At 46.6% G+C, this 20,321-nt stretch overlaps 1 protein-coding gene and 1 pseudogene across 1 annotated transcript in view; one reads left to right on the forward strand and one right to left on the reverse strand.

Annotated features, from left to right (window-relative positions):
- The window catches only part of Ror2 (receptor tyrosine kinase like orphan receptor 2), a 186,382-nt gene that overhangs the window by 23,185 nt on the left and 142,876 nt on the right, over nucleotides 1-20,321 (reverse strand). The window contains exons 2-3 of the mRNA XM_028772024.1: nucleotides 16,558-16,635; nucleotides 482-769 (exon numbers count right to left, since the gene is read on the reverse strand). Coding sequence (XP_028627857.1) covers nucleotides 482-769; nucleotides 16,558-16,635 — 366 coding nt within the window. The remainder of the gene's footprint in view (nucleotides 1-481; nucleotides 770-16,557; nucleotides 16,636-20,321) is intronic.
- On the forward strand, nucleotides 10,546-10,967 carry LOC114624887 (annotated as a pseudogene).

The raw sequence follows: 20,321 nt of genomic DNA on the forward strand, positions 1-20,321 counted from the left end.
CAGAAACTCAGTACTGTTCCTGCCCAGTGGGACCGGCTTGGCACATGAAGGATGGGTGTGCACTTGGGGAGGAAGCACAGAAAAGTCATATAGCTAGTGCGTCCTGACCAGTGGTGAGGAGCCACAGATGTGGCCTAGGCTCTCGCCCCTGCTTTCTGTGGCATGGCCATCCTCCCAAAGGCCTGGCATCCTGCAGTGTAGTCTTGCTGGGCACTTCCTGTCTCACCTTGTATGTCTGGGCTGCTTCTTGGTGGCCTGGGTTTACAGGCTGCTCCGTCTGCCCTTTCCTCTGTTAGCAGAAAATAGGCTAAAGAGCTTTCTCAGGCTCCTCGGAAGAGGTCCTAGGGCAGTTTCTGGATTTTTTTTTTTTTTTTTTTTTTTTGCTGACCCGTGTATGCTCAGCTACAAATACTAAGCATGCCCATCCCTCTGCGCTATGAATGCTATCTGCTAGCACGGGGCCTCTGCTGTCCACACTCACCGAGCCGCACATACAGAACCCCAGTGGCAGTAATGGTCTTCAGCCCGTTGGTAGCCACACACTGGTAGTAGCCCGTGTCTGTCGTGTCCAGGTCTTGGATCCGCAGCCGAGAGCCATATTCTGTCTTCCTGATGATGACCCTCCGTGGCTCTTGCACAACCGGGGCGTCATTCTTCAGCCACCGCACGTTGGGAGGTGGATTTCCCGCCACCTTGCAGTGTAGGATTGCCGTCTGGCCCTGGACAATGGTGATATTGTTGACTGGTTCCAGAAAATTCAGGAAGTAGCCTGCGGGGGATGGGTCACAGAGAGCAAAGATGGTGAGGTCAAGAGGAAGGGCCTGGGCTCCTGCATGACCATCCTGAGCGAAGGTGTCCCTTTTATTTACATGTAGTAACATTCTAGAACACTACAGCAAACGATGAGTCCATAATTCAAGCCATGGCTTCTGGAGGAGCACAGCCAAGTTTGAAAGTCCCTGGTCACATGACTGTTAGTACTGGGCAGTCTTAGACATGGTTTTGGTTTCTGTGTTTTGTTTAAGTCTGTTTTTCCGACAGGTCTCACTGTGTAGTCTGGGCTGGGCTGGAACTCATTACATAGCTCATAGCTCAGGCTGGCCTCTAACTCATAGCAATCCTCCTGCCTCAGCCTCCTAGGTGGTAGGATACAGGTTTGAGTCCCCTGGCAGGTGACTCTGTTTTAGAAGACCTGATTGAATGCATGTGGCTGGGACAGTCATGCTGGTGTCCTGGCCACAGCCCTGGGACTCATGCCTGGATGAAGGCTCTCTGATACACACCTTTGCTCTAGACAGCACACTGAAGGCCTTCCCCACTGTCGGAAGCCCGTTTGAGTTTTTGTTGTTGTTTTTTTTGTTTTTGTTTGTTTGTTTCATTTTTTTTAAGACAGGTTCTCATGTAGCCCAGGTTAGACCTGAACTTGAACTCCACCTACTCCTATCTCAAACTCCAGGGTGTTGGCATTACAATCACACGCTGCAATGCATGGCTGTTAGACTCTACTAAGCATGAAGATCTCTAACAAACCCCACAATACTAACTAGGCCACAGTGTCAATCCTTGGAAGGTGTTCACTGGCTGCTGCCTTCTCTCTGCAAAAGGCCCTCTGCCACGTCCATCCTTCCACCTTCCTACTGCCCACTGCTACATCCCAGCACATCTGTTAAGTCACGAGGAGTCATGTGCATGACGCTACTTTGAGATTCTGAATCACCTTATTCAGTTCCTCAGAAACAGGGCTCTGGTGCAGAAAGGTGTGCAGTGGGTGGGTGCTTGTCAGGGCTGAGTTCCATATGGCACTAGTAGCAGAGCAGCCCAGGTTCCTACTTTACACCTCGCCCCTCCATGACCTTCCTTAGAGATGCACCTCCCTTTTGTTTCTATTGTGTCTTGTCCACACAGTTAAAGGCCTGTGGGGAAACTACAGAACAGCAGTCTTCCATGAAGTGCTCGTGTTTCCTAGTATCATTCTTAACAGATGGCTAGAGCATCACAGTATAAGGCAACACAAGTTTGCTACTGCTCACACAGAGTAGCGCAGAGACAGAGGTCAGGGTGTTGGTGAGGCTGGTTCTGTACCAAGGTTCTGACTACAAATCTGTTTGCTTTAGCTCTTCACCAGGGACCACCCTACTCTTTGGCTCAAGGCTCCTTTGACTTCACCCTATCTCCTAGTCTAGACTCTGGTCCTTCTGTCCCTCTGTTATAATGGCTCTGAGTTACACAGTGGCCATCTGTAAATCCAGGGTGATCTCCCCATCCTCCATTGCGCCTACAAAAGCCCTATGCCATGCAAGGAGCTGCAGTCACAGGATACGGAGATCAGGGCAGAACAACCTCTGAAGGTGCCATTATCGTCCAGGATTCACCTTTTCCTTGAGACTTTTTGCGTTTCCCTGTCTTGGGTCTTTTCGTAGCTACCAGCTTCACTGACAATAGAGTCTTCTGTTGTGAATTCACGTCCCTCTCCTGACTTTTCTACTATTTGCTTTGTCCATTATTCTGGTGGATTAAAGCCCAATAAAAGCTGAAATACTGCAGTGCTGAAATCAAGGCTAGACACATCCCCACAAACAACATAAAATTTTGACGGCTGCCTTTTGCTGTACTTGACCTAGAACATTTAAGATGTCTGGGGTACAACCAAAAGCCTCCGGTCCCCTATTTCTCCCTCCAATGAACAACCATCCGTCATTGCAGTTTGTATTATTTTATGCTTTCAGGAACTTTCTCTTGACAAGTCACCTTCTCTAGTTGCCTGCTTTCACTCAAACCGGTTTATGTCGGTACTGTTCTTTAATTACTGTGTAATAGTCCACTATATAAATACATCACAGCCTAGTTACTCATTTCCCAGCGGAGGAGCAGCGAGCTGTTTTCACATTTGGGCTTCGACAGGTTTACTGACCATCTGGGTTCACATCTGGCCCTGCGTGGGTTTAAGAGTACCTCGAGTGTACCTGCTGGGTGTGGAGGTATGAAGTCCTGGGAGCTGTTGTTAGTCCAAGTCTCTGCAGATGTGCCTCCTAAGAATACCTCAGTGTGCCCTCCATGACTCTGACAACATTTAGTCTTGGGGGACATTAAAGCTGTACCAATGGAATGCATGTGACAAAGTGCCACATTGCTGTATGCCATCAGTGGTTTCAGAGGTCCCTGTGAGCAGCAGCATCTTCCAGAATGTTTTCTGGACACCTTTTCTGAGATTGCCTATCCATCTTCATCATGCCCCCTCCCACTTCTATAGTTAATCCCTTCCCTATTAATAACTGAAGTATAAAACATGAAATTTCCCTTCAAGCTCCTTAGCCACACAATAAATCACTTTAATCTTCCTATATGTGGTCAGACCCAAGTGGCTTGTAATTCATTTCAGGATTTTCCTTCTTTTACCCATGAGTTATTAAAGGTGTGCCTCTTTACGGTTGTTAATTTGTTTGAGTGTATGTGTGCATGGGTGCACACACCACCATGTGTATGTGGACGAACATCAGAAGAAAATGAAGGAGTCAGTCCTTTCTTCTTTCCCTCATATGGGTCTCAGGGATCAAATTAATGACTTATGGCTTGGCCACGGACATCATTACCCAATGACCCATCTTACCAGCCCTAAAGGCATGCATTAGTTGAACTAGTTTTTGTTGTTTTGGTTATTGTATTTGTTTTCTAAAAGAAAAACAAGGTTTAGGGACTAGAAAGATGGCTCAGGGGATAAAGGGCTTGCCACCAACCCTGATGACCTGAGTTTGATTCCTAGGATCCATGGAGTGCACATGCACACAGACGCACGTGCACACACACACACACACACACACGGGGGGGGGGGGGGGGGAGAGAGAGAGAGAGAGAGAGAGAGAGAGGGAATTAAAGATATTTTTAAAACTTGCTTAAGAATTTTCAGAGTACAGGCGGCTCTTCTAGAGGTTCCAGGTTCAATTTCTGGTACTAGCATGAAGGCTCACAACCACCTGTAACTCCAGTTTCAGGGAATCCAGTGCCCTCTTCTGGCCTCCATAGGCATCAGGCACACAAAAGGCTCACAGAAAGACATGCCAGAAAAACACCTACACACATCAAACTTGGGGGGGGGGGGAGTGGAAAAAATTCCAACGACAACAAATAGTCTTTCTTGAAAACAATATCTTTTACATGATGATGATTCTTTGAGACCAATGAGATTCATTCTGCAGTCCAACCTGGACTGGGTTCCTGTAGACAGTCCATGTGTGTCAGGTGATAATGTTTTCGCTGTCATCACAGAAGTTTGTATGTGCCCATTAAATCAAGCTTGCCTGTTTGGTGTTGGTGATTTTACTATGCTTATCACTTTTTTTCCATGAGATATTTGCTCACTGGTTCTCTGTCAGATAGCTATCAGCAATTCTCTTGACTTCAATTTAACAGTGAGAAACCTAGTACCAGGGGTCATCAACCCTCAAGTTCATCGTATCATTCATTCCTTAGATCACTTTGGAATCCATTTGTCTAGAACGGTTTCTAATTCATCAAAGTTGCCTCAAGATACTGGTTAAAACAGCTCTACCTTCATCTGCCTAATAGCTTACCACTTTTATGATATTTTACTCTTTATGAACCTTATAAATTTGTATAATTTTATACATGAGCTTATGAATGCTTTAATACATGAATTTTAAATGAGGTTTAATGTTTTCATTTTGCTTATTAATTCTCTTTGCTTTATTTCAAAATGAATCTTTAATGACTCTCTACTTCAGCTCTTAACTAGTTCGGCAGTTATAGTTTTGTAATTAAACTACTTTTAATCAGCATCATGCTTCATCTGACAAAACACAAGAACCTTTAAATGCTGGAATATAAAACCCCTGTCTCTCCTAGACCTTACTCACAAGAGAAGTCCCTGCCTCTCAGTTCTTACTCACACTCTGGTTTCAGTCAGTTGTGATCACTAGTGTTGCTTTTTATTGTCAGGGTTCCTTGACATTGGCCAAGTTATAAACTCTTTTCTCAGCACCATTCCCTGTCTCCTTTCTTCCTCTTTCATTCAGCTCAACTCAGCCAGAATCATATTTGTGCTTTGGGTGATACACTAAGGTTGTACACTTATTCTTACTGTAAACATATCTGTTACTTTGACCTTGCTGTGTAGTTTAGCTGGGTATAGAATGCTAGTTCAGCAGTGATGTTGTCTTTTGCCTCTACTAGAAACTGTTGGCAATTTTGTCAGTTCCCATTGTTTGCTGTTCTCCTGTCTTTGCCATCCTAAGTATCTGTTCTTACAACCACTCAACTACTTTTATGTTAGCCTCTCAGATCGTACGTCCTTTCCTTAATACTGAAAACTCAAGCATTAGTCAATGTAGTAAGATTCTCTATCAGCGTCTCAAGAAATCCTGCCTTTATTCCTCCCCTCTGTTTCTCTTTTGGGATACTCAGTGTATGTACTGGTGTTCCTCTTACGGCTCTCTGAGGTTGTTTCTACACTGTCTAAACTGCTCTTTAACCTGTCTATCCAGTTTCTCAACTCACAGGCGTTGCTTCTAGAAGGTCTGTTTGGTTCCCTTTTGAATCCACCACTTGTTCCTCTAGGTGGTTTTCATTCTTTCCTATAAAGAACAAGTCTGGCCTCACTGTATACTGGCCAGCCACTCACCCTGTGCACAGTTCTGTGAGAGTGCTTTGTAATTTTGCATTGTAAGGCAAATTTCTTTGGAAATAGCTTAAGGATAGATTGAGGAATAGCTTATTCCTCAATAAGATGGTGCTATGTATTATCTTAATTCTTTGGCTTTGGATTTCCCATACAATCCTGGCCATAGGACCTGATTCCTAGTGGGTATCAGCTGAAGTCTGCTTGGGCACCTTCTCAGACGTTCTCCAGCCTGAATCAAATCCTTTTTGGCTTCTTGGCTGCCCCAGAAGAGCAGCTTTTAGCTTTGAGTGAGAGGCTTGCCCACAATGCCTCAGTGCTGTAGACCCTAAGGGTTTGTTTTTCTGGTTTGATATTAGGACTCGAAACTCTTGAGGAAATAGTCTCCATAGTTAGAAGAAGATTTATCAGGCCTGACATGGTGTCATGGGTTGCATATGCTTGGCCCAGGGAGTGGCACTATCAGGAGGTGTGGCCTTGTTGGAATAGGTGTGTCAGTGTGGGCATGGACTTTAAGACCCTCATCCTAGCTGCCTGGAGATCAGTCTTCTGCTAGCAGCCTTCAGATGAAGATGGAGAACTCTCAGTGCCTCCTGTACCATGCCTGCCTGGATGCTGCCATGTTCCCGCCTTGATGATAATGGACTGAACCTCTGAACCTGTAACCCAGCCCCAATTCAATGTCGCCCTTATAAGAGTTGCCTTGGTCATGGTGTCTGTTCACAGCAGTAAAATCCTAACTAGGACAGAAGTTGGTACCAGGGACAGAGGTATAGCTGTGATTGGCCCAACCGAGCTCTTGTCTGGAAGAATGTGGATTTGATGACTTTGAATTTGGAAAGCAGTGGAATGCTTTAAGTGGGGCTTAATGGGTATCCTAGTAAGACTGTGTTGCTCAGATTGATTTGAACTATGCAGACCTGGCCCAAGAGGGCACAGTAAAGAATTTCAGTATGTGGCCTAGAAACTCTTTTGGCGGTATTTTGGTAAAGATTGTGGCTGCTTTTCGTCCTTGTCTGAAGAGTCTACCTGAATCTAAGGTAAAGAGACTTATATTAATTGCATTGACAAAAGAAATCTCAAAAAAGCCCAGTAGAGATTTTGTTCTCTGGATAAGTCTCATGAAGAGCATTTTGAACAAGCATAGCAAGCTTATAAAGGAAAAATAACAAATATATGGTTAAAGTATTAAAGGGGCACCAGGAAGTAAACTGGAGCTGAATCCTATGTTCTAGGAGATAACAGATCAAGGGATTTGGGGGTAAGAGCCCATCCAGCTAAGTTTAGGTCCAGGTATGGTGGTATATACCTTTAATCCCAGAAGACAAAGCCAAACAGATCTCGGACTTCAAGGCTAACCTGGGAAAAAAACAGGTACTAGGTGAAGAAAAGCTTAAATCCAGGCATGGTGGTATATACCTTTAATCCAAGTATTACAGGAGACAGAACCATTGAGGTCTTTGAGTTCAAGGTCAGTCTATATAGCAAGTTCCAGGAACTCGAACCTTAGGCAGAGAGGGAGTCAGAAAACAGAAAGCTGGTAATAGAATAAGGGGGGGCCATGTTCCAGCTCCAGTAAGCATCAGAACACAGCAGCTTCAGCCATGTGGCTCTGGCTTTAGAGTGAAAAACAGAAGGGACTACTGGGACAATTGCTGCTGGTTAGCTGGAGCCACGAAATTAGCAGTTATTAAGAAGAGGCCAGCATCATTGAGGTGAAATATTCTGGGAAGTGTTTTCTGAGAGCACAAAGAAGCTGTGTTCCAGAGATAGTCAAGGTTGTGCCTTGTGCTGCAGCTGTACGTTGGTAATGTGTAAGAATCACCCAGGTGGTACTGGTTTTGAAGTCATGAGAAGCAGCTGAGGCTTGGCACTGTGTGAGCCCAGAGAAGGCCTTTGGTGAAGGTGCACCTTCAGTTGTAGCTGATAGTCCAGGACTCAAAAAGAAATTGAAGCTTGGCACCATGAAGAGAGCCTATGAGAAGCTATTGGTGAAGCCTAGTTGCAGCAGAAGACTCCAGCGTATTTGAGATGCCAGTACCATGGGATGATCACCAAGAACAGCAGCAGCAGTGGAGTGGATCAACCTGAGCTTAGAGTGCTACAGAGGGCAGAGCTGGAGAAATAATGCCAGCCCTTTGGAGGAGCCTAGAAGATCATGTGTGGATACCAGACATTGGAACAAGAAGATGTAACATTGATGTTGCCTTGGAGACTCCAAGATTTTTTTAGATGCTAGAGCCATAGGATATCTGCTGAGGAAAGCTGCTAACAGGGAGTGGAACCAGACCAGGAGAAAGAAGTTTGTTGCAGTCAACAAAGATGAAAAAGGAGTTGGAGGTCTGAAGACCGCTTTGAAGTCAGACACAGAGATGCAGAGTCTGGAGTTTGCCCAGCTGGTTCCCTGTCTTGCTTTGGGGATTACAGAAAAGTGACTGGATGGAGCTCAGAAGAGACTTTGAACTTGGACTTTTAACATTGTTGAGACTGCTATAGACTATGGGGGCTTGGGAAGTTGCACTAAAGGTACTTTTTGCTATGGCTAGATATGGCCCCCATAGACTCATGTATATAAACAAGCCTATGAGGGCCAGGGAGTGGAATGTCATGGGTTAAATAAGCTTGGCCAGGGAAAGGCCATATTTGGAGGTGTGGCCTTGTTGGAGTGGGTGTGTCACTATGGGTGTGGGCTTTAAGACCCTCATCCTAGCTGCCTGGAGATCAGTCTTCTGCTAGCAGCCTTCAGATGAAGATGGAGAACTCTCAGCTCCTCCTATACCATGCCTGCCTGGATGCTGCCATGCTCCCACCTTGATGATAATGGACTGAACCTCTGAACCTGTAACCCAGCCCCAATTCAATGTCGCCCTTATAAGAGTTGCCTTGGTCATGGTGTCTGTTCACAGCAATAAAACCCTAACTAACACACATGGAAATTCCTTTATTTTATTAAAAGCTCACTTGATTTTTATCCTGGCCCATCACTTCTCCTCGGAAGTAAACCTGCGCTATCCAGTTGCTAGCAAACAGAAACACTGAGGTACTTACTCTCAGTCTGGGTCTTCTAACCCTGTGCTCTCCACCATAGCGTCTACTTTCTGAAGCTACTCTGCTCCAAATGTTTTTTGCCTTTGACTTTTCTAGCTGTTCTTTGGCCAGGACACCTACGACCGACTGGTGTCTGTTTCTGAAATCCACAGACATGTCAAGTCTGCAGCATGGCCACAGAGCCACCCCAACTCTTCAACGTGTGCCCAGAATTCAATTCTCTATCATGGGTCATTTGAATATGAGGACCCTGGAAGGTTGGATGGTTCTCCAAGGCTGCAAAACGTAGAGAGCTGCTTAGAACAGCCTCTGCCCTGGCAGACCTGGGCGGTTACTTTTAATTCCTTCCTTTCCCTTTCTGGCTCCTGGGCATCGCTCCGTTTTGCTTGTACATTTGCCAAAGCATTCACACCGTTTCCTAATATTTTACCAAGCACGTGCATGCCGCTGACCCGAGGGAGCGTCCAAGTTCGCTTGGCACACCATTCTCCCCATCATCATCAATTCTCTGGAGGCCAAACCTGAAGGCTATGGAGCCAGTTCCCTGGAGACTGTGCTCCCTCCCCCTCGGGGCTGAATCTGCAGCTGGCCAGTTAGCCTCTCAGCTTCCTTTCTCTCACACTCTAAATACAAGGCTCACATAAATCATTTTCTAAGCTCTCCATCAGCTCACAAAAATTCCTTTGAGTAGCCCCAAACCTCTCTAGACAACAGATCAGGTTATAAGGAGCCAGGCAGCACTGATGGAGAACTTCACTGAAGACCTGGCTGGCACAGGGCATGGATAGAAACAGAAAGTCCCCACCTGGATTCATCCATATGAGTTCCCCTTCTGCACTCAGACAACCTTAACTGTTCATGCAAAGGGCTTCATCTTTGCAGTAGCCTGGTCAGCTCTATGCAGGGACTGAGTTGAAGCTTTAAAAGACCCCAGAGGCTAAAGGAGAATCCCATCCCTGGGAGACAGCTCCCATCTGCCCGACTGCACACAGATCAATGATTAATGGTTTTTATAACCCAACCAAGTGCCCAGACGGTCACCATGTTGTCAAATAACTTAGGAACCTCCCTCCCTCCCCCCACTGGCTTCCTGATCAGGGCAACCTGGTGTAGGAGAGGAAATAAAGAAAGCCTTCTGTGCCTGGGGTCACAAGGTCATGGGGTTTCGATTGGTGGGAAACAAAACAGACAATTTCCTGGAGGGGCAAGTGAAAAGGAGACCCTGAGGGTCGCAAGAGGGATGTAAAGCTGCCAACTTCAGAGGAAAATATTTACAGGTCAATAAACCAGCCAGAGGCCAGAGCAGGGGCCTGGGTTTAGGCTTTGCTATGTAGTGTGCATAGACCCAGTGCAGAAAATGGGGGAAGAGGAGGGGATGAGAGACCCAGGGGAAAATAAGAACACAAACGATGGGTGTGGGGGTAGGAGAGAGCTTTGTCAGCGAAGTGCTTGCTCTGAAAGCAGGACCAAAGCCCCAACACCAGGTGTGGTGGCATGCGATTTAATCCCAGCACTGGCTGCTTCCTGGGGCTGCCTGCCTAGCTATCCCAGCCAAACCAGTAATATCCAGGAGAAAGCGAAGACTGTCTCAAAAACAACGAGGTAAATGACATCTGAGGAACAAACACTGAGCTTTCTCTAGGCTCTACACGCGTATCATCCATGTGCATCTATAATCCCCCACAAGTGCACCTGCATACACATGCATGTGAAAACATGTAAACAGGCTCTCTCTCTCTCTCTCTCTCTCTCTCTCTCTCACACACACACACACACACACACACACACACACACACACACGAAACTGAGAGATGGAGGCAAAGATAAAAAGACTCTTTGCGCTCTTCCCTGGGAAGGTGCTTAGAGTGAAAGGTGCTCAAGATGGTCCAGCGTTTGACATACCGTCGTAGGCTTTCCTACAACACAGCCTCTAACAAAACTAGGCTGTCTCGAACCCCTGGCAACAGGATTGTTTACCTTTACACCAAGAAGGTTGGGAAGGCACCCAAATCCGCATGTGGTGTGTGCCCAGGCAGACTGCGAGGGGTTCGTGCTGTGAGACCCAAAGTCCTTATGAGATTGTCTAAGACAAAGAAACATGTCAGCAGGGCCTACGGTGGCTCCATGTGTGCCAAGTGTGTCCGAGACAGGATTAAGCAGGCTTTCCTTATTGTGGAGCAGAAAATCGTTGTGAAAGTGTTGAAGGCACAAGCACAGAGTCAGAACGCAAAATAAATATGCATTTTTTTAAGTAATAAAAATCAAGGCTTAGTCAAAAAAAAAAAAAGAAGACTCTTTGCATCTTTAGGAGTGATTCATGTCACTCAATGATGTTTTGCTGGTGTATTTATTTATTTATTCATTCATTCTTTCATTCAGTGTGTGTGTGTGTGTGTGTGTGTGTGTGTGTGTGTGTATTTTGCACAGGAGAGTGAGTCCCTAGTGCAGGCTGATGTTTCCGAGAATCAGGTATGTAGCTAAGAATGGCCTTGAATTTCTGCTCCTCCTACCTCTACTTCCAAAATGCTGGGATTACAGGTGTGGAACCCTCGTCCAATTTATGCAATCCTGGACCTCAAACTCAGGACTTGGTGCATGCTGGGAAAACATTCTTCATCTTAACTATAGCCTGAATCCATTCTCCAAATCTTACGCTGAATCCTGACACCAGGTAACGGTGGGTATGGTCTTCTCTGATCTGGATCACTGTGTATACTTTCAACTTAAGGCAAGTAGAGTGGGCTCTGAAGTAATAGGGTCCCTCTAAGCAGGCATGAAAATGGACAAATACATACAGGAAAAGTGTCAGAAACCAGAACAATGTTACCCCAAGACAAGAAGTGCTAAAGGATGCCAAAAGCCACCTGCAACTTCCAAAGCTCAGGTAGTCAAGGAGCAGGGCCATCTCTGAGCCTCAGAAGGGGCCACTCCTGCTGACATCTGGATTTTTTGAACCTCCAGGATTCGGAGAGAATGCATCTCTGCAGCAAAGGGCTATGTCCCAATGGGTGGAGCTCTGTTACAAGACTGTGATCGTCATTCAGTCCTCCACATATTTGGTCCCTCAGCATAGAGCCTGAAGATCTGAAGATGAGGAAGAAGGAATGTGGAGGGAAGACAGACCTACGAACACTTGACACCCACCTCCTCTTAAAGGGACAGGAGCACATGTACAGGGACAGACAGACAGACATGAACAGCCTATTGCAGCATGGAGTGGGCCCCAGCAAAGGTGAAGTACTGTGGTCTGTCTCCTGAGGTTAAGAAAGACATGGGCTATGGTCACTCCACCCAACTGAATAATTCCATTATTCTGGGGACAGTTCTATCCATGAGGCAGGAACCTCAATGTTCTTTCTCAAGACTCACCTGCTGGTAGGTAGCACCAGGGCCCTAGTCGTATCCACACAGATAAGTCAGGCAATTGTTAACTGTTGGCCTGAGCCCTTGGGCCTGACCTTCTGGGGAGTCCCGCGCTAGCCCATGACAGTGTCAGAAACCTACAATCTGGGTACACATTCTGTAGAGTAAACTAGTTCCTGGAAGTGGTTGTGTGGAGATGCCCCATTGGTTAAGTACCTGGTGGAAAGCAGAAGGACCTAATTTCTATTCCCAGAACCCACACACAAAGCACACAGCTGTAATCCCTACCCTGGAGAAGTAATGAGAGACCGCCCCTGGAGCTATCTGGCCAGCCAGCCTAGCCATGCTGGCTACCTCCAGCATCCATGGGACACTGCTTGCCAAAGATCAAGGTGGAAAGCCACAGAGATGCTGAGACTGACCTCCAGCCTCCATGAGCATCTGCACACATCAGTGTGAACAGTGGTTGAACTCTATGCATTAGAGTTCACATTCACACACAAAAGAACCTGCAGCCTGAAAAGTCTCAGAAACCAGTCAGCGGTGGGTCTGTGGGTGCGGTTCCCCCATCCTACCAGCAAGCTAAACACGGAGTCTGTGTTCTCAGTGGTCACATATAGGCTGCCTCTGCTTGGAGTCAGAATCCTTTTGTCTTTTTCATCTGATTAGAATTGGGGACATGTGCTCTATGCAAAATTTAACAAAGTTACATACACAGACCTGCACAAATTCTACCATGTCCAGAAGCAGCCAGAAACAGGCTCAATGCATTTGCATATGGGTCCACATGACCTACAAGAACCAGGAAAGCCACAACAGATAGCAATGAGCATCTTCTCCATGGCAACCCAGTGTCTCAGGATCTCTTGCTGAAGACATTTGGGTTCTACCTCTGGTCTGTTGCAACTGTGGGGCAGCCCTGCAAGCCTAGAGTAGATGAAACATGGACTTTTCTTCCTGTTACTTAGAATTCACCTGTCATCCTTAAAACCACAGGGTGAAGAAACGGAGTCAGAAACTCCTCTAGCCTCAGCATCGAAGTAAACAAATAGGAGATGTAGAGACCTGCGCCCGTTTTATGAGCCAGGAACAAGAGGACAAGACCCCTCCACTGCAGCCCTGGGCCCCCACAAACAGCCCAAGGACCTGATGAACACAAGAGCTGTTTGATTCACACTGACAGCACAGCCCTTCTGTAGAGCACCAGCTCCCAGGCTGATAACCACTGAACACAGATGTGCACGCTGGGGTCAAGTCTCACAGAACTGGGAATAAACACTTCAGACTAAGCATCCACTCCCAATGTACCTGGGGCTGTCGCTGGAGTCCTCAGGCTGGCTCAGGTCTAACAATGACATCACCTGCCACGTGGAACCTTACAGCAAGCTTCTCATCTGTAAGTCACAGAGTCCTCAGGGGTCACAATGTCATCTGCACAGGTTCTGGGCTGAGCCTCGCCTGTGTCTTTCTTGCTGTTCTAAGCCCCTCACCCTACACTAAATACCAATGGCAATTTTTCCATTAGCATCTCTATAGGAAGGGCTCAGGACACCCCCCACACACAAAAGCTCTGGACACTAAGTCCTTTATTTAGTTCCATATATGAGTGTATGTGCGCTGTATGTGTGCTTGCATGTGTGTGTACAGCTGTAGCTCCATGGTGGGGGGGTTACGGGGGGTCTGTAGGGACACCCAAGGTTGATCACCTGAGTTTGATCAGGAGGATACTGTAACGGAAGGAGAGAGTTGACTCCTGAAATTATCCTCTGACCTCCACAACTGTGGCAGCACACACACACACACAAAACAAATTAATTTTAAAGGAGATGTGGCTGCTGATTGGATCTGCATGCTCTGGTAAATGGTCCCATACTCATGCACATTTGGGTGACACTAACTGGACTCAGGGTTATTTTCTCTTAAATGACATAAAGTTGGGAGGGTGAAGCTCTGGGGGAAGTTGAAGTAAGGAGTTGTATATGATCATATTTCGTTGCATACAGATATACAGTTTTCAATAAAGAAATAATTAAGAATATAGAAGAAAACCAGTGTCCATAACCCAGAGAATCCCAGGTCCATGGTCACTGTTCCTATCGCTTTTCTTAGTATTAATGTGGAAGGGGCTTGTTATGGTGGAAGGCTTAGTACCCAGTGGGGCAGTGCTGTTCTGAGAAACTGTGGGATCCTGGGAAGGTAGAGGCTACCAGAGGAACCTGTGTTGGTGGGGAGACAGCAAAGCAATGGAACCGGATGCTTCACAGGCCGACTTCCCAAGCCAGCAGCCAATTCCACCACCGTGATTTCCCAGGCTCCTTAAAGCTTGAGTCAAACAGAGCTACTAAAGAAACACTAGTGGTTTTCATGGCAGCCAGGGCAGCTGAAAGAAGCAGAGATGGGACCTACACTGGAGAAGATTTAATGACTGCAGCAGGTGAGAAGAGACTGCATGGGCACCGTCAGAAAGCAGTGTCTTCCTTGAACACAGAAAGCATGGGGATTTTATCCAGGAAGCTCCCACATGTCAGTAGATGGGTGGTGTCTTAGGGTTTTACTGTTGTGAATAGATACCATGACCAAGCCAACTTTTATAAGGACAACATTTAATTGGGGCTGGCTTACAGGTTCAGAGGTTCGGTCCATTATCATCAAGGTGGGATATGGCAGCGTCCAGGCAGACATGGTGCTGGAGAAGGAGCTGAGAGTTCTACATCTTCATCTGAAGGCTGCTAGCATAATACTGGCTTTCAGGCAGCTAGGATGAGGGTCTTGAAGCCCACACCCACAGAGACATACCTACTCCAACAGTGCCACACCTAATGATGCCACTCCCTGGACCGAGCATATACAAACCGTCATAGGTGGCTTCATTCTTGAGCATGCTCAGTGGAGGAGGATAGGATACTCCAGCCCATGAACAGTTTAAATCCATGGTGCTCATGCTTAAAGGACTTATGATAGACAGAAATGGCTGTGAGCACACTCAGTGTGAACTTTAACGTTGATGCTGAAAACACTGGAAAGGATGCTTTAAAGACCCGTTGTTACGGAAGTCAGCCACAGAAAGTGCCCGAATTGCCTTGTGGCTGACAGTAGCACAGTGGGCACTGAGGCTAGTACTACCACCTCTGGGGCACAAGGCTTACACAGTGCTTGAGGTGTGAGCAGCCATTTTGTACTAGACGTTACATCTGAAACCCACTAGTGATCTGTGGCCACCACATTCACTGAAGCTAAGAGCAAAACGCAGTTAAAACACCATGAGGAAGTACATAGTGAAAAAGGACACAGAATACTGAATGTCACAGCTCGGTGTCCATCATGTCTGGCCTCCTTGTCCCTTTGAGCAGGTCTCACAAGGATACCACAATGGCTCTGAATATCAGTCTTCACGATGTTTGTTTAATTTTTCTTGAAAGGGCCTGACATCAAGGAGTGGTCCTAGCTCATGGCCACAAAGCTCCTGACAGTGCCCTCACCCTCTTTGATGGGGCAGCTTCACTGCTGAAGTGTGATGGTGAATGGTTACTCTGATGTTGAAGTCGTTCCTCTGCATGGGCCTCGACGCTTGCCGAGGACAGATGGAGGACAGGTGGCACCACCTGTCCTGTCCATTCCCCAGGCATCTGTCTGGTGTTGCAGGACATGCTGTGTTAATAAACGCTCTGTCTGGCAGGTCCGAGCTTCTGCCTGGATACTGGATGTGAACCAGATGGAATCAGCAGAAACGCTAAGCACTGTACTCCCTACAAGTGAGGCTCACAGCTCATTCCCCAAGAATCTCTACCATGAGACCTCTAATAAAACTTTTTCTTGCTTGCCAAGTTAGAAAACAGTCCTAAAAAAATAATGTTGCAGTGGATGGTCCACATCAAGAAGTATATTGACAGCGATAATTGGAGGAGGGGGGTTATTTCAGAAAAGAACAGAATTGCTTCTTCAAGGAAGTAGATCATTTGGTCTCCTTTGTTCTGGCAGTAAGGCACACCTATAATGCCTATGAGGTATGCCAGGTGAGCAAGGTGCCTACAGAAAACTTCCAGGACACCTGGAAGCCACCACAGGAGCCACCACAAGGGAACACAGAACGTTCCTTCAGATGGCAGCACAGAAAAGTATCATCCTCTGAGACACTACCACATGGCTATTTCATTGAGAGGAATAAATATAGGGAAGAGATGGCCACCAGCAGCTATTTAACAAAGGAACAAGATGCAAGACCAGCCACTAAGGCTTTGCTCAGAACATCTGAGCACAAGGTCCTTTCCTCCCCAGTTGGCTGCATTTTCCACAACCTCTCGAGTGCTTCTCTTCCAAGGAGCCTCATCAACTCCCAGAGCCTTTCCTAGGAGTAGAAAAAAAGACTTCATGTACAGATCTTACCTGCAGGAATGCGGCAGACCAGGGGACCCCATCATCCGGTTGATCAGGCAGGTCCGGCAGCCAGGGACAAGGGCAAAGCAGCCACCCAGTGATTTTCTGTATCTACAGCAGCAGCTGTCCTTCTATCTTACCTTTCAGAGTGGGAAGTGGGCTGTCCGGTCCATCAAGCTGTCCCAAGGTGTCGATGGCCTCTGAATCCTCCACTTCACCTGGGAAGAAGAGCACACACACATGAGACCCGGCTTTCCACTGGGGCAGATACTGTGAGAGCGAGCTCACCCAGCTTCAGCAAATTTATTGGAAGAAGATGCTATGGCAATAGCTATTGGCTTTCATAGAATCAGATTTCATGAAGTGATATAAAGTGGTTTTTAATTTTTCCCAAGAACAGCACAGACCAATAGAACTTGGAAAAGAATCCCTCTATGTCACTAGGCAGGAGAGGAGCATGAAAACAAACAAGAGAAAATGAAAGATGAAGAAAGGGGAGGAGTAGTTATCAAAATAACTGAGCTAATTTGGATGGAAGTTCTAGATAATTAAGAGAAAAAATGCAGAAACCTCCCCTACCCCCTTTTGTCTCCCTCGTATAGCCCAAGCTGGCCTCAAACTCACTATGTAACCAAAACAACCTTGAACTGATCCTCCTGCCTCTACTTCCCAGTTAGGAGGATGGTGTGTGTCAGCACGCCAGGCTCCAGGAATTAGGACTTTCATAAGCAACTCATCCCCCACATCCGCAGACCTAATGTTTTACATCTATAAATGACTGAAATGTGTTCTTTATAAGGACAGTTGAATACCATCTCTGATAGGACAGCCATCTACCCAGAAAGCATAGTCTATGCCAGTTGGAATAGCCACCCACTACATTGGAACCGGAAAACAATCGTAGATTGGGCACATCTCCATATATGGATAGTAAGGGGCTCAGTGTCACTCAGTAGGGGTAGGGGCTAGTGCACTACCAAACCATGAAGCCACAAGGAGCTCTCACATGCCTGCCTCCCAATTCCCAACAGCCACCTAACCTATCACATTTTCTTTCAGCCTTCACCCAGGAGCCAGGCTTCAACGGGTCCTACTGGCTGAAGGTAAGGCATGATAAAATGTGGGGTGACTTGCACCTTCCACTCAGACCTGGATTTAAGACATCAAAAGACTGGCCAACATACCTGCCTACTTAAAAGAAGGACCATGACACATGTTACTTATACATGATCCTTGAGGACACTGTTGCAAGTTGGATAGGCCGGGCACAAAATGGCGAATCCAGTGTGACTGCATTCATCTGAGGTCCCTAGAGTGGCTAGGGTCACAGAGACAAGGAAGAATGGAGGATGGCAGGTTCTGATGTGACAGAAATGGGGAGCCAGTATTTGGTAGAGACACAGTTTTACTTGAGGAAGAAAATTGATGTCAGCGTGACCGTCAACAGTATTGCACTGACCTCCGAATGGTAAAAAGAGCTCCTTTTACTTTATGGACACTGATCATAATTCAAGACAGTCCCTCTATGATGCTTAGAATGAGAAATGGCCCCCACAGGCTCGATGTCTGGACACTTGGTCTCCAGCAGGCGGTGCTGTTTGGGAAGGTCTTGGAACCTTTAGGGGGCAGCCTAGCTGAAGGAAGTGTGTCACTGGGAACAGACAGGCTTTGAGAGTTTATAGCCCTGTTCCATTTCCAGTTTGCTTTATGCACTTCATGTTGGTGGTTAAAGATGTGATGCTTGGCTTCCTACTCTAGCCTGTTGCCACACCTCCTGGACCCCACCTCTCTGCCATTACAGACTCTCCTTGAGGACCTGTGAGCCAAAATAAACTCATTCTTCCATGAGGTGCGTTTGGACGTGGTGTTTTATCACAGCAACCAAAAAAAATAACTATTAAAATATCAAAGTTTATAATTTGCTGTCGGGTGACTTCTGGTTAGTAAGGGAGCCAAGAATTACCTAAACAGCCTCACTTCAGAGACTTCCTCAGAGGAAGTCTTGCCTGGTGGACTACAGGTCCAGCTGTGATTTTGAGGCAGAGCCAGGGCCCAGGTTCTTCAGCTTGTCTGACTAAGTAAACACTGGCTCACTTACTTTTGAAGGCATGGGTCTCTAAGTTGGTACTAAGCTGGTTCGAGCATCTGTTTGTATGGTGACCTCCACACCATGGGGCTTCCAAAATCCATGTCAGACTGTGGTGCCCTTGGCCTCTGTCTCCTTCCCACCTGCATGGTAGACTTGAGTCAGACCACTCTCATTTTACTCACCCATAACACTTTTCATAAAATATTTACAACATATTTTAAACATATAAAAATTATCTGGGCTGGAGAGATGGCTCAGCTGTTAAAGGCTAGGCTCACCACACACACACACACACACACACACACACACACACACACACACATATATATATATATGCACTGTTGGAAATGAATGTCTTTATTCTTTAAATCTCTCCCAAGCCCTATATATCCTTGGGGCAATCAGATGGGCATCCCTGGACCAACGACAGGCACTCTGATCTCAGAATAGCTAGAGCCCAGCAGGTGCTGAGTTAGGGAAGAGGGTCCTATAGTGTTGTCATTAAAGCCAAGGTTGGGTGGCTGGAGAGATGGACCCCTAAGCACTTTATCAACTCAGTGGAACTCAATCCCCAGAATCCACATGTGATGGTTTGTATTTGCTTGGCCTAGGGATTGACACTATTAGAAGGTGTGGTCCTGTTGGAGTGGGTGTGGCCTTGTTAGAGTAGGTGTGTCACTGTGGGTGTGGGTTTTAAGACTGTCATCCTAGCTGTCTGGAAGCCAGTCTTCTCCTTCAGATGAAGATGTAGAACTCTCAGCTCCTCCTGCACCATGCCTGCCGAGTTACTGTCATGTTCCCACCTTGATGATAATGGACTGAACCTCTGAACCTGTAAGCCAGCCCCAATTAAATGTTGTCCTTAGAAGACTTGCCTTGGTCATGGTGTCTCTTATAGCAGTAAAACCCTAACTAAGAAAACCCACACTTAAAAAAAAAACAATAACCACCCATTCTCAGAAGCTAATGTCCTGTGGCTACTGTGCCTATTGAACAAGCAAAGCACTTACAATCCCAGTGTTGGAGTAATGGGGAAAGCAGATCCCTGGGGCGTGCTGGCTGCTCAGCTTTGTTATTTGGGGAATTCTAGGCCAGTGAGAAACCCTGTCATAACATTAAGGTGGATGGTCAAGGTTTGATCATTGGCTTCCACATGATGTACCCACAAACACATATGCATTAGCACAGGCACAATCTTTTTTAAAAAGGCAAAAGCAGAAACTATGCAAAGCTGTCAACTGTCTGCTGGAGAAAGGCACTTCAGTTTGAAGTTTCAAACTGGCACGTTCCACAAGCTGTCACTCAGCACTGTTTAGGCATAGCGAGACCACATGAAATCAAACACACTGGCATTGAGTACACACACAATGAAAGAAGCATAAACGTCACTAACTGCCTAGAAATCCACAAATGGTGTGAAGCAGTCAAATAAATATCCACCCTGAACCAAAACGACAACCTGGGTGCCCAGTGCTACCAATGGGGAATCCCAGCTTCCTCTTGGTTAACTTTGGATGGGGAGGTAGAGGCATGTTCCAGAGTGGATGCCACCTGCAGAGTGGTGGCTTGCACAGGAATGCAAAGTCACGCTTGATACTCAAGGGTGGCACCTCAGGAAGTGTTTTATGCTGTACACTGGGGTTTGACTCTTGTGCCTTCTGAGCTCATGTGCTAAGTCGAGGAGGACATCTAAGTAAACTAAAGTATCACCCCCATGATTAGAGAGCTAGGTGAGCGGTCTGGCATGCGGATACAGACGTTCCCCTGCACTCGAGACACATGCGTGCACATACAGAGAGAGAGAGAGAGAGGGAG

Source organism: Grammomys surdaster, unplaced genomic scaffold (assembly GCF_004785775.1).
Source record: "Grammomys surdaster isolate TR1022 unplaced genomic scaffold, NIH_TR_1.0 211, whole genome shotgun sequence".
Classification (NCBI taxonomy): Eukaryota; Metazoa; Chordata; class Mammalia; order Rodentia; family Muridae; genus Grammomys; species Grammomys surdaster.